Source organism: Pelobates fuscus, chromosome 13 (genome assembly GCF_036172605.1).
Source record: "Pelobates fuscus isolate aPelFus1 chromosome 13, aPelFus1.pri, whole genome shotgun sequence".
Taxonomy (NCBI): Eukaryota; Metazoa; Chordata; class Amphibia; order Anura; family Pelobatidae; genus Pelobates; species Pelobates fuscus.
The window spans coordinates 17,330,545-17,356,472 of NC_086329.1; the positions used below are offsets into that span (position 1 = coordinate 17,330,545).

General features: G+C 40.6%; 2 protein-coding genes across 6 annotated transcripts in view; one reads left to right on the forward strand and one right to left on the reverse strand.

Annotated features, from left to right (window-relative positions):
• The window catches only part of TDRD9 (tudor domain containing 9), a 117,259-nt gene that overhangs the window by 6,992 nt on the left and 84,339 nt on the right, over positions 1-25,928 (forward strand). The window contains exons 2-5 of the mRNA XM_063439181.1: positions 8,695-8,786; positions 13,279-13,373; positions 14,659-14,880; positions 17,793-17,915. Of these exons, the coding sequence (XP_063295251.1) occupies positions 8,695-8,786; positions 13,279-13,373; positions 14,659-14,880; positions 17,793-17,915 (532 nt within the window). The remainder of the gene's footprint in view (positions 1-8,694; positions 8,787-13,278; positions 13,374-14,658; positions 14,881-17,792; positions 17,916-25,928) is intronic.
• On the reverse strand, positions 119-5,313 carry RD3L (RD3 like). 5 transcript variants are annotated; one of them, XM_063439194.1, is made up of 3 exons: positions 5,145-5,313; positions 3,485-3,788; positions 119-2,473 (listed from the first exon to the last, which is right to left on the reverse strand). In XM_063439194.1, exons 2-3 carry the CDS (start codon positions 3,775-3,777, stop codon positions 2,191-2,193), a joined length of 576 nt encoding a protein of 191 aa, XP_063295264.1. In that variant the 5' UTR covers positions 3,778-3,788; positions 5,145-5,313; the 3' UTR covers positions 119-2,190. The 5 variants fall into 5 exon arrangements, with proteins under 5 accessions (XP_063295264.1, XP_063295262.1, XP_063295261.1 ...); XM_063439192.1 differs by having other exon boundaries at positions 3,485-3,867; XM_063439191.1 differs by lacking the exon at positions 5,145-5,313 and adding an exon at positions 4,464-5,127.

Here is a 25,928-nt window from a genome sequence, read left to right on the forward strand (position 1 = left end):
CAATGGGCTGGGAGACCCCGGACACCGGGGCAACCCCCCCGAGGTTCTACCACACGCCAACCCGGCAGAGACCCTGCGGCAGCTGCACAGAAGACAACATACCCACTTCAATGCTCTATAGTGCTTGGGGATTCCTATATTACCTCACCACGGTCTCTAATGCCCGGTCCGCTGAACGGCGACATAAGGAGGAGCACAGCTTTGCCCATAGTAGGAATCGGCTGAGGATCACACACAGGACTTTACCCTGGCTTCACCTAAGCCTGAGATATAAAGCTAAGCAAATATTTACGTCTCATTTTAGTTCCAGTAATATGTTTAGCTGGTCTTGTTCTTAATAATCTGTCAGTGCAACTGTTTATCTAGTTCACTAATCTATTGTATACTGAACCCTTCTATCTCTTGCGTTTAGAATCCCTTTTGGCGGAGCCATTGCTTCTTATGTAAGCTTACTATATCATGCTCCCTCAACCACCCTAACTGCCCACAACCTAGTTCTCTTGTAGAACAATATAAAAGTACTCCGAGATAAGCAACAACATTATACAAACATGGTATGGAACTAGCTACTCCCACTAGCATTGCATTACGCCTGCTATTAACCTGTTGTAACGCACAGAATGTTTAACTAAGCTTGAATACACTTTTATTAGCCATAGCGTGCATGTTTGTAGAGCGCCTAGACTTGGCGTACTGTCTAAACTTTATTATATATAAAATGAGGTTGATAATCATAGGAGACTTTGACATTATGTTACGACGACCCTACCCTGTACAACTCTTGAACGTCTCCCTCTCTTTTTTCTGTATCCATATAATCACACGCCTCAACAAAATAAAGAATTTAAACAAAGTAACATCTGATTGAAAATGAAACCATTTTGTTGTCATTCAGGCTGTCAGTCACAGCCAGGGGAGGTGTGGCTAGGGCTGCATAAACAGAAACAAATGTGATTTAACTCCTAAATGGCAGAGTATTGAGCAGTAAAATTTAAGAGGCATGATCTATACACAAAAACTGGTTCATTAAGCTGAAGTTGCTTTGGTGACTATAGTGTCCCTGTAATGACTAATGTTTAGTTTACATTTAGATTTTTACACATTTATCTTCCTGTCCACTATTATTATTGTGCATTAATCTGCTTTGGCTACAGAGCGCTTAAAGGGACACTGTAGGCACCCAGACCACTTTAGATAATTGAAGTAGTCTGGGTGCTGTGACCTTTTTGAATTTAGTGCTTCAATGTTAAACATTGCAGTTCCAGAGAATGTTTACATTGCAGCTTTAAGTCTGCCCTCTGTGGCGGTCTACCAGGCAGCCACTAGAGGGCTTCCGGAATCCAAACAGACTTTTGGTCTGTTATCTGATGCTGGATGTCTTCATGCTCTGCACGAGGACCTCCAGCGTCAGAATTTCCCCATATGAAAGCATTGAATAATGCCTCCCTATGGGGAGTTCTAATGCGTACGCAGCCATTGCGGGGAGGAGTGGGGGAGGAGCTTGACCCAGCGCCGAGGGATATCGGTGCTGGATTCAGGTAAGTGGCTTAAAGGGTTGTAACCCCTTCAGCCCCGCGGGAGGGAGGCCCCCAGGGAAGGGGGCACTCCAGAAGCCTATTGTGCCAGGGAAACGGGTTTGTTTTCCTGGCACTATAGGATCCCTTTAAGTTTGATCCCAGAAAGCAAGGGGCAGAACATGTATCCGGAAACACTTACCGCATAGTGATGATATGACAGCATCTCGGTTTAAAGAAAAAAAGGCTACGTTTTAAGTGTGTGTTCATGATAGGTGCACAAAAACAGTGTTTTACCCCAATTTTAGTATATAAAAAAGCCCTCTTAATTTCCGTTACTGTCTTATGTAATGCCAAACAGTTTCACTGTGCTATTTATAAAAACAGAGACAGCTTATTGCATATAAAAGAACTAGACTTACTATATGCATCCATATGTAATCTACAAACGTTTCACATACAAAAAATATGTTCTATGCAGGACAATGCCAAGCCTACATTGTTTTTATTTCTCAACTTGTTCTGTAAAAATAGCTACAATACTGGTCTACAAAGAATATTGCTTTTTAGGTTTGTATATTTACATATAAACAATGCATAGGAACTTTGTTTAAGATCTGGTTTTCAAAGGAAGTAGGGGGGAATCTTTTCTGATTATTGTTTATGTTGAAGGATACTAGTATGGCAGATTCCATATTCGATGTGAGAAACTTGGGAATAAACTCTGAGTGTTTCTGTCAACATAGCTTGAAACGGTGGGGATTTCTTCTTTGTGTGAATTCGATGGGCTGTCGCTTGGTATCATGAAGTTGACGGTACAGTTGGCGTTCCACATATCCATGAGCTTCACCTGTTGACTTTCTTTTTCTAGAGAATTCAGGAAATCCTTTAAAACTTGCTTAAATATGTACACGATCTCCCAAGGTAGCACATCATTTTCTGCCAGAACTTCACGAAATCTACGAATTATATTAAGGAAATTTGTTAGACTTTTTTTTATTTTGCTCTTTACTGTAAAACCAAAACTTTTGAAAAACTAATTTTTGTTTATAATGGTGTCTGTTTCAGATTGCTTCTTATTAAATATACATCATTTAGAACTATGTAGAAGTAGCTATTTTCTGGCCACTAAATGTTAAAAAATATAAAATTTAAAAAATACGGCCATTGGCTTCTCTCACTTGCCTGAGGGATGTGTGTGTCTGTCTCTCTTTCTGTGTTTCTCTCTATTTATTTCTCTCTCTCTATCTCCCCCTCACCCCCCCCCCCCCTGCTACTGGATGATAATTTTATGTTTAAAGAATCCTGACTTTTTTTTTCTTGTTTCCAAATTCTACATTAGTTGCCCAACACTGGGTCATCTAAACACACATTAAAATATACAATCCCTTTCATTGTTTTATTTAGCTGTAAATTATATTGATCGTATCAGCCTGTGAAAACGTCACATTTGACGTTTGTCTGCTGTGAGTTAAAGAAAGACCCCAAGTGAATATTTATAGGGTAAAGCTTGTAAAGGCCTTAAAAGGCAATATTTTATATAATGAAGAATTCTGTAAAACCTATTCATGCGCAAATTTTTTTTTTTTTTTTCTCAATTAGTAAATAGTAGAAATATTATTGTACATTATTCATCTCTAAAAATGCTGCTAATATTAGGCTTCTGTTTTTTTTGTTTTTTTTTAATATATATTTTTTTAATTTCAAGAAATATAAAATTCTAACACATTTAATATTTTAAAATCTGCTAACCTACGCAGATCACACAGGCAGTTTAATATTAATATATAATATATATATATATATATATATATATATATATATATATATATATATATATATATATATATATATATATATATATTGCAACAACATTTTAAAATCTAGTTATACCTCTCTTGCCCCCTAAACCACATTTCAAGCAGGTCCTATAAACGTGCATGTATTTTTTTTAAAATTATTTTTCTTACCTGCTTAGCACTGTTCCTGTGTGACATGGCTGGATCTGAGAACACAAAACCTCCAGCTGCTTTTGTTCGGTGACTGGAATACTTGGCTTTAAGTCGTTCCTTATCCAGTTGTAATCCACTCCTGGTTTTTGGACCTTCTGTTCATTTTCAATTTCATGCAGCAAGCGTTCACGCTCACCCAGGTGCCATTGCAATTCTCTTAATAAAGTCTTCGTAACGATGTCTGACCCAGAATATTGTGTAGACTTGTCAGATTCACTTTTTGTCCATTTCATCCACCCAAAGAATGGCATTATTGGCTTAGCTGCGATTCAGTGTTCGTACGGAAAAAAACAAGCAAACAAAGTCTTTGACAAGAATAAATAAACTGCAGAGTTTGCTGTCTACAAAGTAAACAATGAAGAATTTTTAAAAGCATTATATAGCATTAATGGAAATGTCTTTATTCTGTGCATAAAAAAACCCCCCATAAAACACTAAATTGCAAAATTTAGACTTGTCATGCTGGCAAATTTAATAGTTATGACATTTTCCAGTTATACTATTTTGCCTTCAGTTTAGTAAATAAAACTCTTGATTGTTTATAATTAAACGCTCTGTAGCAAAACAAGATTTTTGTTAGTAAAATAAAAAACAAACAAAAAAATCTCCATTATATGTAATAACACTATAACCACTGTAGTATTTCATATTCGTGTAATGCGAATTGTAGATAAATTCTGCAGAGAAAAATGACCAATAAGTGGGCATAAAGGAGTTTAACAATACAAATAAAAAAATGCAATTTTAAGACAAATTTATAAAGCAAAGACGTTTCTTGCTTTGTCTGATTATTGCTGTACTTTTTAAAAGTTAAGCCCACGACTGATCTTGCAAATAAGCTTCCAATTTACAAAAGTGTTTGTCACAAAAGAAATAAATATATATATATATATATATATATATATATATAATTTATTCTTTTTTTTTTTTTTTTTACCTCTTACTCTTTGCTGTTTACAAAGACGATTAAATCTCTTCCTGTAGTGGTCCCCCTTTTTGTTGTTTATGAAAATCCGTGAAATGTAAATGGATACAGTTTCCTTTTTTAACTCGTTAACGCAGCCAATTAAAGTGTACGTCTTCTAAAAATGCCCGGCGTATTTTGCAGCCATTAAAAGTAGACCCCGCACAAGAGGGGCTGTTAGGATATGGTTGGCATCACCGTGGTGACTGACTGTATCCAGTAATGTGCTAGCTGTCAAAGTTAAGGAGATCACATGACGTGGTTTATTTGTGCCCAGCTCCAGGTCAGTTTACTAATGTGTTTGATTCTGCCTTATCACAAATTCTGTTATTCTTTCTAAATTGCCCAATATGTCAGAACACAAGTTATATATTTTTTTTCTCTTTAGTGTTTGGTCATTAGACCCGCTGTCTGTACAGGTCACTAGAGAATTACTGCAGTCGCTGTCACAACTTATTTTATATAATATTTCACGAGTTCTATCTCCTGATCCCAGCGATTTAATTTGCAACGTGCATACATTCTCTGTTGAACATTAATTGCATCGTTAAGTTGTATGTTTTCTGATCTATAAGATCATTAAATCATGGCACTAATCACATGATCATGAAATAGAACAAGGGTAGGTATTCTATACAATGTAGAAAGTCTTACCGTTAATGTTACTGAGCTGTGTACGATCCAGTAATTTCTTTGTCCCAGTTACAATCCTACATAAAATGAGGCTCTATTATATTCCTGTTCATAGATGGTATTGTGTGCACTAAAGGTCGCTGAAGCTATTTTTTCCCCCCCTCCCTTTCTCTTTTCCGTTTCACTTATCTGGTCTCTTTTTATTAGTTTGAACCCCAAGGCATGATCAGACAGCTCTTCCTTTACTTCTTACTCAGATTGCTGGTTTTTACAGCTAGAATTTTTTAGAGCATTGTTGCATATTATGTATATGTGATTTTATATTTTGCTGGATGCTAGATTGTTGGCTAACAGAGGTTGTGTTAATGTGCCCTGGATGCCAAACAACATAAGAAATGACGTGCGTGGCACGTTATTAAAGCGGATATTATACACTGGAAAAATTCAGATGTCAAGATTAATAACAGTCAGCTAGAAGGTTTTCACATTGCATTGTATGTTCTACTATGAAAATCTGAAGGAGCCGGACGCACAATGACAGAACTGTCTTCACAAATTTTATTGACAAATTGAAAGCATGGCTTCTTACCACATATCCTATCACTTTTACAACTATTCGTATGTTGCAGGAAAAAAACTATTTGCCACAATGAGCAGTATTATCATAAATTGTAATTTAGATTGTCAAGGCTTTTGGAATGTCCCCAGTGAACGCAGTTTTCACATGGCTGCGTTATTTTCCGAGATAAAGCGGTAGAGTTGAAAGTATTTAAGTAGTCACGTTGTTCAGAAAAGGGAAATCAGAACAGCAAATTGCTGGTCTCCTCCTTCAGTAGTCATTTAAAAGCAGTAATTGGTAATTAACATATGTTTAGTGATTGGGGCAGAGAAATCGGAGCGTGGGGAGCTACAAAGCGTGCATTATTTGCTCTAAAATGACTGTGCAGCGTAGCATGGCATTTCATAGGGCATTAGAATAATTACATTAATCATCACAGGACTTATTCGAGCAGGGGTGCCCAATAGGTAGGTCCACAGATGTTGCAGAACTACAACTCCCATGATGCTTTGCCTGTCGTTAAAATGACAAAGCATCATGGAAGTTGTAGTTTTAAAACATCTGGGGATCTTCCTTTTGGGCACCCCTATATTAGAGTTTATTTATGGCATGGAATTGGCATGTTTGATTTTTCCAAAAAGGAATTACCGTACTTTTAAAAGGAGAATTAAAATTGATAAGAGTTTGATTATTATCTTTTCTGTTTACATTAATCTATACATGTTGGAGCTATATAAGTCGATAGGCTTTTTGTAATGGTAGCACTGTTTGAATGTGGCTTGTCATGCTATATATACTTGGCTATTAAATTGGATTTTCCTTGCTTCATTTTGGCAATTGACATGAAGAGACTCCAAACCTCTTTTGATATAGCTTTGGATGTCTGCTATAGTATATTATCTCACGATGAGGGAAGTTAGAACTAGTCTTCCTAAATAGACATGCTCCCAAGTGTGTCAGTTTGTCACAACGGAGAATACAGAAGTGGTCACATCTCTGGCAAAAAATCCATCGATATTAAAGGGACCCTGCAGGCACCCAGACCACTTATCCTCATTGAGGTAGTTTGGGTGCTGTGTCCCTTTTGCACTTAGTGCTGCAATGTAAAACATTACAGTTCCAGAGGACTGCAATGTTTACATTGCACCTTGAAGTCTGACAGCCACTGGGGGGCGCTTCCGGATTAGTAACGGAGTTTTAGTCTGTTATCTGATGCTGGATGTCCTTAAGGACCTCCAGCATCAGATTTTCCCCATAGGAAAGCATTGAATAATGCATTCCTGTGGGGAGGTCTAATAAGCGCGGCCATTGCCGCACATGCGCATTAGGTCTCTGACGTCGGTGGGGGAGCAGCGTGGGCGGAGCCTGAACCAGCGCAGAGGGATATCGGCGTTAAATTCAGGTAAGTGGCTGAAGGGGTTTCGGGAGGGGGGCACGGAAAAGGAAGGAAATTATTTTTAGGTGTCTTTAGCATGGAGGCTCCCATAGCGTAACCGGCCGCTATGCCTCCCGCAGTGTGATCTAACAGATTGTCCGGTTTAAATGCTCTGCTAAGAGGAACATTGGGGACTGGTGCGCAGTGAGCATCACACATACATCCAAGTTCTTTTAGTAGGAAAGATTGAATTACATTTTTTCCTATGAGCTGCACTGGTCAAATGACTGAGATTTTGCAGATTAAGCTCTTCTGTGGCTGTCCGTATTATCGCCACTAGACATTTGTTTTAATCCTGCAATGGAAACAAGGCAGCTTTGTAAAAACACTGTTTTACATTGCAGGATTAGAGTGGCCACTGCACAGGGCCACTGCACCCAGACCGCTTTATTTAGATGAAGTGGACTGGGTGCTTATAATGTCCCTTTAAAGACTGCTTCTTATAGGTGAGTGTGGGGTTACACATGGCATCATAACCAGTGTTACAGTCATTATGGTGCTTGGAGTGTGCCTTTATTTCAATAGGCTGAATCAAATGATTGAGAATAAAGTCAATACTCAGAATGACTTGAGTGGTCACTTTAAGGTCATTTTTACTCTAAATACTTTAGTGGCATCAACAAACTACCCGATAGAAATGTAGCTTTATATCATTATAAATCCTCCAATGTACCAGTGGATGTACCTATTGTGCATGTGGCCATTCTCCTCTATTAACTGGAATACATTGTGTCATACATGAATTTGGGTGATTACTGATTTGTTTTAGTTTTTCACTCCTGACTCACGGTGTGTACAGTACCAAAAGAACACTATGTGCACTTTAATAATAAAATGTGGGTTCTCTTTAGAAACCAGAATTTTACTGTTAAACTAAGGAAAAATTGCGTTACTCATTAACATGCAGTAACATAATAGATAAGGTTTGTCTGATGTTTAAATAAATATTTTAAATCGATGATTTTGAAGCTGCAACAACATACTCACATATTAAAAAAGCTGAATAGAAATATACTGGTTCTGAATGGCACTAATTAGGCCTATTAGAGGCTTCTGTGCGCTGCAAAAACTCGGGTTCATTTTATATTACTTGTATCTTCTTATTAACCTGGTTGCATGTCTTAAATACAGTGATACTGCAGATTGAAGTTTAACTCTCAAGGTCGTCCTGTGATAGTACTACCTACATTACTCCTATGTAAATTCACCCATACAAGTATATATCATTTGCGTTCTCTTCATTGGTGCTTCTGGCCTCACTTTATTCATTTGGATAAGGGCAAAGAAGAATGTTCATAAAATGTCACAGTTGCTCTTTATCAATAAATGCAATTAAACAAAACCCCCAGAGGCCATTCACAGCCACTCTGACATGCACAGAATAGACAGTTTATTAATGTAGAATGACCCAGGCTTAGAATCGAAATGTGGGTAAACGTGGTGTTTGGTTGAATATTCCGTGTTCCTATTTCTTCTCTCTGCAATCTTTTTGAGCAAAATTATTTATACAAATATAAAATGTAATCTGTCCTTTTTTTCACACAATTCTGCCTACTATTATGTGCATTTCCTCTTAGACATCAATCTGAGACGGCATATGTAGAAGAATTTAGACGGCTAGAAGAGAGAGAACTCCAAGTAGTGCGAAAGACTGCAGATGAAAAACCAGGTACGTTTAAATTCACTCTGTTTTGTTTTGTTGTCCTTGAAAGTCATTAATCCATATAATGTATAAAGGTTAAATTAATCTATAGGTTTTTTTTTTTTTTCTTCTTCAAATCACCCAATAGGCATGCTTGGCATGTTATATTTCCTACGGCTAGCTGCGCTGGCCTAGTGATTAATTCTGCATTAGTGGTTCTTAATCTTACGATCAAGACCTAAAGTTTGGGGCAACTGTATAACATATACAGAATATAATTGCATGTATAGTAATTATCATTGTTTACCTTTGTCCATTGGGGGCAGCCATCTTTTGTCAGACATACTGCGTTTCTGTCCAAAGAACATGCAGTTAATTGAGAGCTACTACACACACATTAATTCTGACATTGCGTTTTGCTTGCAAACAAGTCTTGCTTCTGACCAAATTGAAGTAAAATTTTTACTCCAAACAGTGTTGAAGTGTTCTTGGTGCCTGGAGTCTGTATGTGCAGCGTCTTCGGAATGCTAGTTCCAGGCTGACTGTCAATTTTGTGCATATTTCTATGAACAGAATTGCAATCATTGGCTGAGAATGGTCAGTTGATGCTCTCAACCAGTGAATGGCCTGCAGGATCGTCATTTGGCTCTGACGAAGCCGGATGCACAAAACAGCCAGCCATAGAGGAGACCCAGCAAGAGGTCAAACCATTGCAAAACAGTTTGCCATTTTTCCCATTACCAGAAAATGGGGCCTGGAATCCTAACCACTACATCGGGCAAGTAACTGTTTAAAAATGGCTTTTCTCAAAGAACAAGAGTAATTAAGGAGATATTTTAACTTGATGAAATAATACACAGTCTAACTTCATGTACTATTTAAAATATAATTCTCTGGAATAATCATAAAAGAATTACTGTTTTCTTGTAACCTCACCAATGAATTCTATTGTAACAAGTTTCAGAGCAAACTGCGTAATACATGAGAAAGTTCTATAGTATACACAGGCCACTTGCTGGTAATGCATTAAGGGAACAGCATATTGAAAATAAAATATAATAATCGAGTATATCAGGGTATGAAAAATGGTGTTGATAAAGGAAAGGAAGATTTTTTTTTTTTTTTTCAGAGTAAGTGAATAAGTAAGCCAGTTTGTGAAGAAGAAAATACAGGGATATGCGAGGGAAAGAGAGGTGAAAATCAAATAAAAGGTAGGGCAGGGTCTGTGATTGAAGCAGAGGAAAGTAGAGCAGAACCAGGGGGCAGGAGAATGTGTAAAATAATTTTGATAACCTACTTTTCATTTGGAAATTGACATTCTAAGCATCAAAACCACTTCAGCCTAACAAAGTGGTTTTGGTGTATATTCCCTGTCTGGTTTTCCAGAGAAATCGCAATGTTTACATTTGTCTCATACCACCACTCTGACAAGCGCTAGAGCAGGGGTTATCAACCCAGTCCTCAGGACCCCCTACCAGTGCAGGATTTGGGGATTACCTGGGTGTGTCTAAGGTGTATAGAAAAAGGGGAAAAAAAACACCTTAGACTCGAAGGTGTTGTTTTTTTTTTTAAACACACCCAGGTAATCCCTAAACCCTGGACTGGTAGGGGGTCCTTGAGGACAAGGTTGAGAACCCCTGCGCTAGAGGCTCTTCCTCATGAAGACCTTCAGAAATTCAAGGTCATCACACTCTGCAGGAGGATAACGAACACTAGTGACTACTCGTAGAGAAGCATTGGATTTAACAGAAGTCATCATTACTGTTGATTTCACCTGAGATGGAGTGTCTGCTCTATGGAGACTGATCTGGAATAATAGATCAAATTTATTCAGAATGTTCGAGTGTTCCTTTTTTTTTTGTCAATCTTTCTTTTATTGAGGCATGAATTATGGGGGGTACAGAATGAAGAAAAAGGGATTTACGTTCTCATACAGGTTGGGAACATAATGATACAACATCTCCTTCGCATAACAGCCTCGGTTTTTTATATTTTTTTAATTAAGCGTTACAGAAGATTAATAACAAGTTTAATGTAATAATAATCATACTTGTGTTCCTGTTCAATATGCCTTAACAAGTTAAATGTAATAATAATCATGCTTGTGTTCAAGTTTAATATGCCTGAACAAGTTTAACGTAATAGTAATCGTGCTTGTGTTCATGTTTAATAAGCCTTAACAAGTTAAACGTGTTAATAGTCATGCTAGTGTTCATGGTTAATACGCCTCTTAGCTAGGATAGTTATGAGTTAGTATCGATCAGAGAGGCTAGGCAGTCACTGCTAGCAGTAAACCTGCTGGAGTTTTGATCTAGATTGTGCGGCACGTTTAAGGTTAACTTTTGAGCTTCGCTTAGCGTTACTAGTGTGTTCGTTTAAGCGGTTAGACCATCTATGACGCCCAGAGTGGACTGTCAGTAAGCATGCTTAACTCTATAATATCAAATAGCGAAAATGCATTGTTTATGTGCAACCCTGGCCTCCGCCAGCTATGCTTTAAACTATGTGGTAAGATGCAAGCTGTGAGAATACAGTTGTAGTAGGTGAACATATAGTGCTCCCATGTCAGTGAGAAAATCAACATTCAATTAATAGTGTCTATGAGCGGCAACATAAAACGTATATAAGGAGTAAGCTTGAGAGCAAATCATGCATACACAGAGTAGTGACACTGTATAAAACCGGCATTGAAATCATGGACATTAAAGTCACTAGCTTAGCAGGGACTGCACTGATCCATGATCTGCATTCAGTCAGCCAATTCCCAAGTCTGGGAAACCGAGACCTGGAACATGGGGGTTCAGTAAGGCGATCTTGATTGCACTGGGTGTGAGTCCCTCTCCGGTTTGTTTTCTCCCCATGTTCTTTGGTGCTGTGGCGTGGTGCTTTGCTGAAGCCCCGGATAGGGACCGAGTGACTTGCTGGTCTGAGATGCCGTGGTTGGGCCCGTGGAATTGCCGGGCGGTCTCATACCTGCGTGGATGAGGTTGGGAGTGTGCGCCAAGTTTGCTCGGGACCTTGTTCCGCTGTCCAGGTTGTCGGCTTTTGTTTGGCAGGCTGGCCCCCCTGAAGGCTTGCAACGGGATTCCGTAATGGCGGCGGCGTGTCGCTGGACGGATCCACGAGGCGACCACCCTGGCTGCGTGAGAGTAGGTCAAACCCCTGTTATGAAGAGCCTTGCAGAAGCGTAGGCAAAGTCGGTTCAAATGCTCCAGGGGGTGAGAGTGTGGGTGGCCGTCTGTGGTCCCTCTTTTTGGCTTGTGCTGGGCGGCCATTTCGTATATGCTCCGATAGCTCGGCTAGTTAGGGCAAATTATCATGTGTCGCTTGGTTCCAGGTGCGGATTAGGGTGGACCGGGATGACCCCCACCGGTCCAGGGGGGGGGAAACAGGGCACTTCATACAGGCTTGGGAGGGCACTAGGTCGCACAGAGCGGGGGATCGGCCGCCTCACCCGTCTGGCGCCACTGCTAGGCCTCACTCCCGGCACCCTCTGTGAACGCTCCGTGCACTCGTGGGCGGCAGACCCGGGCCACCTCGGCTGGCTCCTGAGGTAGGTGCAATATGTTTGTGCGAGTCATGGCTGGCTGGAGTGCAATTATTCCGGCTCGGAATGGAGATTAGGCTCGGAGCTCGCACGAGGCATGTCCAGCCGCCATGAAGCTCAGGCCCCGCCCCCTCAAGTGTTCCTTTTAATATTACAATACATGACAAATCAAATCAACAAAGAACCTTCATTAGACTCTTCCTGTCAATGGCGTCTCTATGGGAAAAAAAGCCTGCTTACTACAGTAAACCATTTATCGTTGTAGTTACCTGCAGCATGCTTAATATAATGTGCCCCTTCTAGCCATTAGGGGGCTCACTATAACATCATGGGGGCCACATTTATTTATCCTGATTAAGAACAATTCATGTAAAAGAACCAAGTGGAACATAAACGGTCATATCTTCAGTGAGGGAGTTCACGGTAAGGAACTATGTTTTAAATTCATTAAGCTTGGGTTATGACCCCATCTGGACTGCCAGTGTACCTCTCTTATATCAGAATTTTATATTTTCAAAACTATATAAATTTCTCTCGTAAGAATGCAGGGGAAACGGTAAGAAAGAAACAGGTGGTGACTGCTTTGTCTGAGCACATTTTGCAAAGACCCCCATCGGTAACATAGCCGCTGGGGGTCCAAGCGGGGAAGTAGGTAAAGGTGAGTTTTACTTGCCTAATCCTGTCCCTAGCGGGTGCTGCCATCTTTTCCTGATGGGTCCTCTTGAGAGCGCCATGAGCCAACGTCACTGCTGAATTCTTGCGCATGAATGAGGAGACCTCAAACTGTTACCCATTCACATGATTAATCATTTTATGTTTATTTTTTTATAGATGGAGTAGTTTTATATTGAAATATGTTGGCAGTTCTCTGCAGCACCTAACTAGAAATACAATTTGTAATTTCACTCTCCAGGATTGAGTTACTTTATGTGCATATCTATATTTTAGTGTTTGCATTTTTTTTTCTTTCAGCATCCCGACGGAAATGTTCTGGATGGGACAAATTACTTTTCAAAGAAAACGCGCATACCTACCCAGCTTTGCCAATATCAAAAAACAGCGAAGAGGTACTAGTCTGTATATGAGATTATAAGTAAATTCTGTTTTAATAGAGATAGATTCATATGCAGATTTGAACTCTCCTTTTATGTGTACCTTGTTTAACGAAGATCTCATTTGAAATGAACACGATAGTCACCAAAACAACTTTAGCTTAATGAAACAGTTTTTGTGTATATATCATGCCACTGAAGTGTCACTACCCAATTCACTGCCATTTAGGAGTTACATCACTTTGTTTCTGTTTATGCAGCCCTAGCCACACCTCCCCTGGATGTGACTTGCAAAGCCTGCATGATTTTTTTTTTCATTTTCAATCAGATGTTAATATCCTTTAGATACTTTTATCTCTTGCTCTGTAAATTGAATGTCAATAACATACAGGAGGCTCCTGCAAGGTCTAGCAAGCTTTTATCAGAGCAGGAGATTATAAAAAATCGAAATTAGGCAGAATTTGCAATGAAGGGAGTATAAACATTAGATGACTCTTTACAGTAAGTGTTTAGGAAAGCTGTAAGTCACATGCAGGGAGGTGTGACCAGGGTTGCATAAACAGTGATTTAACCCCTAGATTGCAGAGAATTGAGCAGTCAGACTGCAAACACTTTGTTAAAATATATAGTACAATTTAGAATGTAATATGCTAATGCTATGTTGGCAAAAGTTGTATAACTTTGTAAAATTAGTACTTAAAAGATTCTGAGAAAAGTGGGGGCAGAATAAAACTAAATGATGAGATTGGGATACAAAATATAAGTTGCCAAATTATTAATGCAAATTTCAAATTCAACCCATTTCCCTTGAATACTTTCCCTGTATAATATTTGGGGTGGTTTGACACAGCGGCTCATATCCACCTTAAATTTAGTAAACTACACTCTAAAAGCAGAATTAGTTTTTTGTTGTTTATTTTATTTTTTTACTTTTTCTTCAGTATTTATTTTTTCACTTACATTTGTAAATATTATTCTAGAGGTTTTTATAGAAATGTTAGGGGAATCCCAAAACTACACCTGACACCTCTCCTGATCTCCACTGACCACCAGGTAGACTCAATTCTTGGTATCATGTTTGTGTCAACACTGGATTTGTAAGAAAAATTATTCTTCTTCTCAAAATGCCTGAGCAATCTTCTTTTTAACCGTATCTTTCCAAATTCCCTCTTCCCATGCTGATATATCACTGTTTCATGACGGGTTACTTGCAAGACATTTTGATAATTGCCATGCTATTCAGAATGTCTATTAATATTTAATATTCTGTTTTTTTTAACCTATTCTGTTCGTGTTACAGTTAATTACTTTGATTGAAAATAATTCTGTTGTGATTATACATGGAGCTACGGGCAGTGGTAAAAGTACTCAGTTGCCGCAGTTCATCTTGGATTACTACCTGCAGCAGTCATCATTTTGCAATGTTGTTGTTACCCAACCTCGTAAAATAGCTGCACGCAGCATTGCTACTTGGATAAGCAGGGAACGGAAATGGACCCTTGGAGGCTTAGTAGGTTACCAGGTATGCTACATGTTTAATTGTGCTTTTTGTTCAGTGTAATATGATTAGCCATGTCCTCCTTCCCTGAATTATGTTTGTTTATTTTTTAATAAAAGGTTATTACAATTTTGCAAGAAATTCAGAAAATAGTGATTATGGTTGAGCTGCACAATGTTTTCAAACTGGCTGTTCTGGCCTCCATTTTGCCTTTCTGATAATAATTCACTAGAATTCAGAATTTGGTGAATATTCCTGTAACCGTTAACTGGAGTTCAGTTTGATACATTACCAGGAGAATACTAATCTCAAGTCCATTATAGTAAAGATCTGGTAGTAGTGATTACTGAGCAACAAATGGATGAAGGAAAATTGTGAATAGTAAATTTTAGTGGTGCTACAACCTTGACTTTTATGCTCAGAGTTTGCCCTTAGTTTGAGCTTATGGTTTGCTTGAATAGAACAATTGGAGATCTTCGCCGAAGCAAAGCTGCCAACAGCTAAGCAATAAAGAGTGGCATAGCTCAAAAAGTAGTGCAAAACAATAAATTGTGCAAAAAAGCTTAGAGAAACTTTGTAGCTTGCCCTTTGGTAAATCTCTACTCAGATCTCAAACATGTTTTTGATCACTTGTGCCATTAGAAAGAGAACCTATACCATTTGCATATCAGACTGATCCCACCAATAAGGGCTGTCCACAACTAAAATACCGGCATGGTTTCTAAGCACGATAGAGAAACCCCGGACGATACTTTCAGCCTTCTTTGGCCTTGTCAGCGAGGTGTAGCTGATACACCTCTAGGTACAGTGAGCACGGGGCCACGTCTGGATTACCCTTTTAGATTTGGTATTTACTGATGGGGCAAGCTATTTATCTGAGCTTTTTTTCCATTCTCATATTCTTTGGTTTTGTTGCAATTATTAGCTTGGTGCTTCCCAAGTTAAGAGTAATCCTAGGGAGGCGGAGCCTGACTGCAGAGCGGACCAGACGCATGCTGTGCTGGCTCTCGCATTTGGCACTGACAACCTACCGGCAAATCTGAGTGCAGGTGTGCGTGGTCTTAGTAGAGGGAGTCCCAGCGGTCCTTACGATACCTCACAAGCACACCGATAGCCTGACACGGTGATTTGAGGCCTACTTGTGACAGAACGGGGGGGAGGCGGACGCTCTCCTTGCTCTTAAGCATTCCGTGAGACACCGGAATACCGGTAACCCACCTGGACCGGTGGGAGATATCCCGGTCCCTACTGGTGAGCCCCCTGACTTACTCTCGTGGAATTTATGAATTATACACAACGCCGGAGACTGCGGCCTACTCGGCAAGATGGCTGCCTCCCTAAGGGGTGCTCTGACACAAGCCTACCAACAGAAGCCTCTGGGTGTAGAGCCATGGATGCACGCATTCGACAGAATTTGTGCCCAATTCTGGGCCAAGATAGCAAGCAGACAAGTAAATGCCTCACCAAGGGATCAGTATGTCCAGGTCCAGCCCAGGCCTGTCAGAAGAAAAGAAGCAACGAAGCATCCGAAGCGCACATCGTGCAAAGTCTTAAAAGGGAAGAGGGAGACACGGGGCCTGCGGCCTATGCATCAACGGCGACATTCTAACAAGACACTCCACGGCAGCTACACAGCAAGGCACTCTGGATGGGGCCGCAACTATGCGCGCAAGTCGTGCCGGCTAAGGATTCCCGCTCAGAGGTCACCTACGTGCACCGAAAAGACCCAGAAGCCCTGAGCCAGGTGATGGTACCTACCGAAGCCCTGGCAGGAAGACACAAGCACATCGGCACCCGTTAATGGCGGAGCCCCTACACAAGGCTAGATGAACTCTTACTATTATGCGTCTGCAGCTTCCCATCTCTCGGCATCGTCTTAGCAGTCCTCAGAAATGCTCACAGTACGTACGCAATGCTAGCAGTACCTACTTAATATGTTGACATTCATGTATTACCAGGCAATCCAATGGTAACAAACTCTTGTTATATATGTAGCTCCTTTATTTTCTTTCATGTTTTATTTCTAGGTTTCTTTTAGGCTAACAGTGCTGTCCTGCAAATGATATATGACGCACACTCATGCTTTGTTGATGCAGCCTGTCCTCTCACTATCTAGCATGTTACACATAATTCTACTTAATTACTAGCCTGTCTCTTACACCTCATGTTATAACACAAATACAGTCAGCCTAACACATGCCTTTTAGTATTTCTTCTGACTATAATTAATACATACTATCCTACAAAAATGTAGAAAAATGTGTCTCCTGGAAGCCACACCGTTCTCGATTAAATGTAATTCTTATGCATGCTAGTTTTGTTGTGGCAAGGCGAACTTGTACTGTTATATGTGCACAAAAAAATAAAGAATTTAAAAAAGGGTAATTTCAGAGGGGTATCTTTTACACTTTGCTGGCGAAGCACAAAGAAGGCGAAACGATTGTACGAGATAGCTGTATTTCTTGTGCAGAGAGAACTTGCCAACATTTTGGTTATGAACTGCCCCTATGGGAGATTGGGGGGAGGGGTAGAGAGTCAGTATGATATGCAATGGTATAGGTAATCTCTGTAATGGCACAAGTTAGCAAAAAAACATTTTGAGACCTGGTTAGAGTCGGGACTAACCAAATTGCAAGCTTCTGAGTTCTCATATTATCTGTTTTTGGTACAATACAATAAATGTTGGTTGTGGTGCGAAAAACGGCTATGTTGAAGAAGACTGTCAGAATTTGTAAATTGTGTTGAACGATTTATTGCCAAGACACTTTAACAAATCTCCACCATAGTTTCCAGAAAAGTGACGTGATATTCCCTGGTTTATAGAGATTTGTGAAATCCCCCTAAAAGAAAAAGTAGTTTGAAATTTTGTTTTTAAGATGTTAATCTTCTTAAATTTGATTTTTAATGTGTTCGTATATGGTTTCTATTACCTGAAGGTGGGGTTGGAAAAAAAAGCAACAGTTGATACTCGGCTACTGTATGTGACAACTGGCGTCCTCCTTCAGAAGATTGTTAGTGCAAAGAGCTTAACAGAGTTCACACACATTTTTATTGATGAAGTAAGTACTTTGGGAGCAGTTTCGATCACGGCACTAAAAATCCGATCCACGGTCACATAAGAGTGATATCTTGGTGATATAGATTTCTTTTCAGCAAACCAATAAGTTTGAATGACTATCTGTTCCTGACCAAATTAGAAATAATTTAAATTGCGTATACGCAGAAGTAAATTCACACTGACACGAGGTTCAGGTTAAATGAAAGAACTTCAGAAAATTTAATGGCATCTGTTAAAAAGTGGGTGCGTAGACCCTTATAAAGGCATTATTACATCATTGAAGAAAATCAAGATATCAATAAGTAAACATTATTAATTGGTTTAGGTGTTAAGTGGTTAGTTAAATGCCCTCCCCACTGGGTGTTATATCTAGTGTCACAACTGTCGTCATGAACTTCTCCAGATTTCAGCGCCATCTTGCTAGCACGAGGAGTTCACTCGATGGGAGGGGGGCTTTAGCAGCCATTTTGAGTAGTTGGCACGTTAGTCTCTCAAGGTTAGTTCTCAAGGCCTTTTTTAGTAACTACACATTTTATGAATACTATCTGCTACAATATTTCACTCAACAGGATCCTAGCATTTCCTGCTGACACACTATTTCTATGAACAAAGCATTCTTGTAAGACTTATGAGGCCTGAGAGAGAAATATAAGGGTATAGATTTAAAGGGGCCTAATAATTCTACAACATTGGTACCTTTTGTATTCATGGTTTTACCAGGACTTTTGATTTCTGGACCCTTGTAAAAAATATTGCTAAACTTGAACTTCCCATTCTGTTTTGTACATCTTAACACAGAAACATAGAATGTGACGGCAGATAAGAACATTTCGGCCCATCTAGTCTGCCCAATTTTCTAAATACTTTCATTAGTCTCTGGCCTTATCTTATAGTTAGGATAGCCTTATGCCTATCCCACGCATGCTTAAACTCCTTTACTGTGTTAACCTCTACCACTTCAGCTGGAAGGCTATTCCATGCATCCACTACCCTCTCAGTAAAGTAATTCCTGATATTATTTTTAAACCTTTGTCCCTCTAGTTTAAGACAATGTCCTCTTGTTGTGGTAGTTTTTCTTCTTTTAAATATAGTCTCCTCCTTTACTGTGTTGATTCCCTTTATGTATTTAAATGTTTCTATCATACCCCCCCTGTCTCGTCTTTCCTCCAAGCTATACATGTTAAGATCCTTTAACCTTTCCTGGGAAGTTTTATCCTGCAATCCATGAACCAGTTTAGTAGCCCTTCTCTGAACTCTCTCTAAGGTATTAATATCCTTCTGGAGATTCGGTCTCCAGTACTGCGTACAATACTCCAAGTGAGGTCTCACCAGTGTTCTGTATCAGAAATAATCACCCCTAAATCCTTTTCCTCAGATGTTGAGGTTAGGACTCTATCAAATATTATGTAATTTGCCCGTGGGTTTTTAGGCCCCATATGCATTATCTTGCACTTATCCACGTTAAATGTCAGTTGCCAATCCAACAAACAGTTTTCTCACACATACTTTTTTCCCCGTTTATGAGAAGCAGGAAGGCAATGTGAACTTGAACCCAGATACCATGTACAGCTCTATATGTGTTTGCTCTCTTGTCTCTCACTTGTAGTATACAGATTTGCCGTTGATTAGGGATAGATGTGCGTGTTTTCATTTTTCATTATTTATTTAATCTAATGTAAGAACTGTATTTATTTAAAGTAAAAATAAAAATATGCCTTGGGTGCAGGGAATGTTCCTGTTAGACATTGTCAGTATTTTTATTTACGGAATGACCGATGCACTCATTAAATGGTCGTGTTAAGATGTTGTTGCAATATGATCTTTGATATATAATCAGCGGATTGTGATAGGTTGGTTGTTATGGCAATGACCGATAACATAAGCAGTGAGATTATTATTTTTAAAGAGGATAAAGTGGGGATCAGGATTGCCCTGATGCAATTCATGGAAGCATTCTGATATTGCACAGGCTGCATACACGGATCTTTTTTTAATTATTTGTTCCTATCAAAAATTACCAAATCAAACCAGTAATAGAACATATTCAGTTTGGGGAAATGATAATTATAGAACAAAACAAAGCATCATACATTACATATATGAGGGAGGGGACCCCATAAGGCAGACGGCAGGGAAGTCGTAGTGAAACAAATACAAAGTGTAACCCTGTGTCAGTTAGAGCAGTCATGCCTATTCTCTTACAAGGACACTGTAATCCCTATAGCCATTTCATCTCATTGAATTGGTTATAGCACCTGGCATCCTGTGGCACTGTACCTACATTCAGTGTTAACCAATTTTCAAACCATTTAACACTAAATAAGGATCCATGGGCACCCACAGCACTGCCCCAACTGAAGGTATGGCTAAGGTAGAGATTACACACTTCCATCTTGCCATATCCGTTCATTCCATCAATGGGCGCTGTAATAGGCAGAAAGCGGTCAGCTGTGTAAGCATGACTTTAACACACACAGCCCAGGCTTTATGCATAGATACTGGAAAAGGCAAAACTTTTCACTCGGTCGCATTTAATTAAATCATACAGCTCTACTCTTGCATGTCTTGTCGATGATGTAGATTGGTGTTTGCAGATTGCCTGTTTTATAGTTTAAAAGAGACGTTATAGGAACTCAGATCATTTCATCTCATTCAAGTGGTCTGGGCGCAGTGTCTCTGTTCCCTCAACCCTGCAATGTAAAACATTGTAGTTTCAGAGAAACTGCAATGTTTATATTGCAGTCTTAAGACTGCCTCTAGTAGGGATCGACCGATTATCGACTTTACCGATATAATCGACCGATATTCGGTATTTTCGGCAATATTGGTATCGGCCAATAGAGATACCGATAATACCTCTTAGCAGAGTAAATGGTGAGAACCCATCGGCCAAGGGTGCTCCAGAGCAGGACCAGCAATCCCAGAACAATAGGCAGAGAAGAAAAACTCACAGGCACTCCAAATTCAAGCCGCAGGCAGTTTTATTGTAGCAGAATGCAACGCAACGTTTCGACCGGAAAGGTCTTTTTCAAGTCTTTTTCAAGTCAAGTTTTTCAGACTTGAAAAAGACCTTTCCGGTCGAAACGTTGCGTTGCATTCTGCTACCATAAAACTGCCTGCGGCTTGAATTTGGAGTGCCTGTGAGTTTTTCTTCTCTGCCGATAATACCTCTTAGGACCGCCAGGCTCATCACAAGCCCGGCGGTACTAGGGGGCCCGCAGCAAGCGCTGACTTACCTTGCCAGCAGCTCCTCCAGCTCCATGTCTAAATCTCTCGAGATCCGCAGCCGCAGAGCGTTGCCATGGGTTACCATGGCAACGCTCCACGCGGCACTAAGAGACGCGAGATTTACACCAAAAAAACATTAAAAAATGCCCCCCACCCCCATTTTACACAAATTAAATCAATACACAAGCACACACACTCTGCATTACATATACACACACACTGCATTACACACACTACACAAACACACACACACTGCATTACACACTACACACACCACACACACACTGCATTACACACTACACACACACACACACACACACACTGCATTATATACACACTCTGCATTCACTATACACACTACACAAACACACTCTGCATTCACTATACACACTACGCAAACACACACAGCTCCCCTGTCTAAACACACTTCATCCACTACACGTGGCATGTATATTTTGTGCATTTACCTTTAGGATTAGTTTATTTTTTTCAAAATGGTAAATGTACAGAATATCGGCAAGCTATCGGCCTGAAAGTACACAGATTATCGGTATCGGCTCTAAAATCAATATCGGTCGATCCCTAGCCTCTAGTAGCTTCTTGCTGTCTCATAGAGCTTAACTCTACTTAACGCTGTGCATAAGGACATCCACTGTCTTCATGTCCCCCCATTGGAGAGCATTGATTAAGTGCACGTGCATTAGGTACTCCCTCAGTGCTGACTTTGGAGGAGACGAAGCCAGCACCGAGGGACTTTGGCGCTGGAATAAGATGAGTGTTTTTAAACCGTTTTTATCCCTTTATTTGCCAAGGGGATTCTGAAGTGTTAGGAATACCGCTTTCTAACATTATATTGTTTCTTTAAATGTAATTCTTGACTTACAGGATCAGATACTTGTCTAGCTGGTTATATTTAGGTAGATATTATAATCTACTGAACATGCTTTAAACAACCTTAACTTTTATTTTTAATTGTTGGCTTCACTTTTTAAAAATCCTGACATCTGTAGTGAGGGACAACCGATACCTTGACATCTGTAATGAGGAATTACCTGTACCTTGACATCTGTAATGAGGAATTACCCGTACCTTGACATTTGTAATGAGGAATTACCCATACCTTGACATCTGTAATGAGGAATTACCCGTACCTTGACATCTGTAATGAGGAATTACCCGTACCTTGACATCTGTAATGAGGAATTACCCGTACCTTGACATCTGTAATGAGGAATTACCCGTACCTTGACATCTGTAATGAGGAATTACCCGTACCTTGACATCTGTAATGAGGAATTACCCGTACCTTGACATCTGTAATGAGGAATTACCCGTACCTTGACATCTGTAATGAGGAATTACCCGTACCTTGACATCTGTAAGGAGGGGCGACCCGTACCTTGACATCTGTAATGAGGAATTACCCGTACCTTGACATCTGTAAGGAGGGGCGACCCGTACCTTGACATCTGTAAGGAGGGGCGACCCGTACCTTGACATCTGTAAGGAGGGGCGACCCGTACCTTGACATCTGTAAGGAGGGGCGACCCGTACCTTGACATCTGTAAGGAGGGGCGACCCGTACCTTGACATCTGTAAGGAGGGGCGACCCGTACCTTGACATCTGTAAGGAGGGGCGACCCGTACCTTGACATCTGTAAGGAGGGGCGACCCGTACCTTGACATCTGTAAGGAGGGGCGACCCGTACCTTGACATCTGTAAGGAGGGGCGACCCGTACCTTGACATCTGTAAGGAGGGGCGACCCGTACCTTGACATCTGTAAGGAGGGGCGACCCGTACCTTGACATCTGTAAGGAGGGGCGACCCGTACCTTGACATCTGTAAGGAGGGGCGACCCGTACCTTGACATCTGTAAGGAGGGGCGACCCGTACCTTGACATCTGTAAGGAGGGGCGACCCGTACCTTGACATCTGTAAGGAGGGGCGACCCGTACCTTGACATCTGTAAGGAGGGGCGACCCGTACCTTGACATCTGTAAGGAGGGGCGACCCGTACCTTGACATCTGTAAGGAGGGGCGACCCGTACCTTGACATCTGTAAGGAGGGGCGACCCGTACCTTGACATCTGTAAGGAGGGGCGACCCGTACCTTGACATCTGTAAGGAGGGGCGACCCGTACCTTGACATCTGTAAGGAGGGGCGACCCGTACCTTGACATCTGTAAGGAGGGGCGACCCGTACCTTGACATCTGTAAGGAGGAATTACCCGTACCGTGACATCTGTAAGGAGGAATTACCCGTACCGTGACATCTGTAAGGAGGAATTACCCGTACCGTGACATCTGTAACGATGAATTACCCGTACCGTGACATCTGTAACGATGAATTACCCGTACCGTGACATCTGTAACGATGAATTACCCGTACCGTGACATCTGTAACGATGAATTACCCGTACCGTGACATCTGTAACGATGAATTACCCGTACCTTGACATCTGTAACGAGGAATTACCCGTACCTTGACATCTGTAACGAGGAATTACCCGTACCTTGACATCTGTAACGAGGAATTACCCGTACCTTGACATCTGTAACGAGGAATTACCCGTACCTTGACATCTGTAAGGGGGGGGGGGCGACCCGTACCTTGACATCTGTAATGAGGAATTACCCGTACCTTGACATCTGTAAGAGGGGGGGGGGGGCGACCCGTACCTTGACATCTGTAAGGGGGGGGCGACCCGTACCTTGACATCTGTAAGGGGGGGGGCGACCCGTACCTTGACATCTGTAAGGGGGGGGGCGACCCGTACCTTGACATGACGAAACTTTGTTTTGAGAGTCAAGCAGAACCAGCCAGAGCTGTAGGTTTATTGTTCTTATATACACATTCTTACACATTAGTACCACCCACAGGGTTTTGTAAAACAACCAATAAACGCGTACAATACACTCAGACACTCCCACACAAAATCATCCCCAGGCAGGAAAATACAGTTTTACACAATATTCATAACTTTAAAAGTATGCATCACATTCACATAACACTTACATTTTCAGAATCAGCATACTCCAAATACAAACATACATCACAATCATACAAATTGGTCAAGTGGGTCAAAAGTTAGATCGAAGTCCTTTGTGACCAAATGAAGCATGGCTTTTCTGCCCAAGACCGGTTCCACAGAGTCATCTATCCTGGAGATAATTGGGAAGTAATCCAATTATCTCCATGGACAGAGGCAAAACTCCCATTAGCCACATGGTAGCAAAAGACAACAAAATACATAAATATATATAACTGTGCAGCTATTGCATAAAACAGGTACATTCAAGTGTCTTGACATTTGTATGGGGGAGGGGTGACCCGTGTCTTGACATTTGTATGGGGGAGGGGCGACCCGTGTCTTGACATCTGCAATGCGGAACATGCTTCTCTGTCACATGTCCTTTAAATACTTTCTTGGTACTAAATTTGTTCTGCTAACCATGTATTTATTCTAAAGAACACTTTAGAATTTTATTCCTTTCTGCTATATCTAGCAAATCTTTTATGAATTATTTTGAAGTATATTAAGTGACTGGTTCTTGGTTTCCTAGCCTGTACTTTTCTTCCGCCCTCCCCCCACCCCCTTGCATCCTTCTGGCGGTTCATATTGTTCTTACTGAAATGTCACTAAAGGATGACCTTTTTCCTGCACGGGAACAGGTCTTTTCCAGTGTTCTGTTTCCCTCCGAGAATAAACTGACTAGCTTAATATGTCTAAGCCCCAATTTTATTTATATACCACAAACTTTTTGTTGTCTCTAATGTCAAATTGAATATAATTCCTGGCATCATAAAACTAAAATACTTCAGTCTTCTATTCTGTTTCTATTTAAACTAATTGATGCTGAGCATTGCTTTGATATTCCTCTCCAAGAAAAGGTTCCAGAACTTGAGATCTTTAGAAAATCTTTAGAAAACCTTACAATCTCTAGTGTAAACTAGAATTGACTTCTCTAAAAGAACAAAAAACAAGACTAATAACTAAAATCTCTCTCTCGGCAGCGGGGCCAGGCCGCCAAGCTACTTTGAAGCAAAGCACCATGACTCCAGGCCTGAGCTCCGGACAAAGGCATTAAACACACTCGCAGACTGCCCCAAAGCCAGATTACTCACCGTAATGATATAGGGAATCGCCCAAGCTTTCATTTGGTACCGGATTGAGGCCAAATACATACCGGGTGCATCGGAGCTGATAAACTCTGCCTACACACCATCCTAATAATGGACATGGGCAGCCATTGAACATGAACCGGCAACCGATCACCTGGCCAGATGCGCAAACACACCGGCTGCATGTGTCTCGATGGGGGACCACACTGGTGAGAGACCCATGTTGCAGAGGTAGTCAATTCAAAGGACTTACCTTTGTTTGAGATATCTTCTGGAGACTATTAGGACTACAGGCCTTTTCAAACTGTGAATCTTATTTTTTTGTACCAGCTTTGCTCCAATGTTGTGACCTTTTCTTTTTGCAATATACAAGCTTTTCGTTTTCCATCACAAGAAAAGTCCTGAGGCCTCTGTATCAACCGCAATAGACTGTGGTGGGTATCTAAAAAGCCTACAAGTTTCAACAAATGCCTGGCCCTTTTGGTATCAATTCAGATACTTTTTTTTTTTTTTTAAATCATATCTTGGGCAGCAGCAACTGATGTGACAGCAGTATAGACCTGTTGGGCTGTGCAATGGTCATACAATAATTTTGTTCTTCAGACAATATAAGAAAATGTCTTGAATACCGCTAAAGTTGGCTTTGGCTAAGGAGCTCTTC

Coding starts and splice junctions, on each gene's coding strand:
- RD3L (XM_063439194.1), bottom strand. CDS start 3,777: ATGCCATTCTTTGGGTGGATGAAATGGACAAAAAGTGAATCTGACAAG. Junction 2,474..3,484: donor ACAGGAACAGTGCTAAGCAG/GTAAGAAAAATA, acceptor TATAATTCGTAG/ATTTCGTGAAGTTCTGGCAG.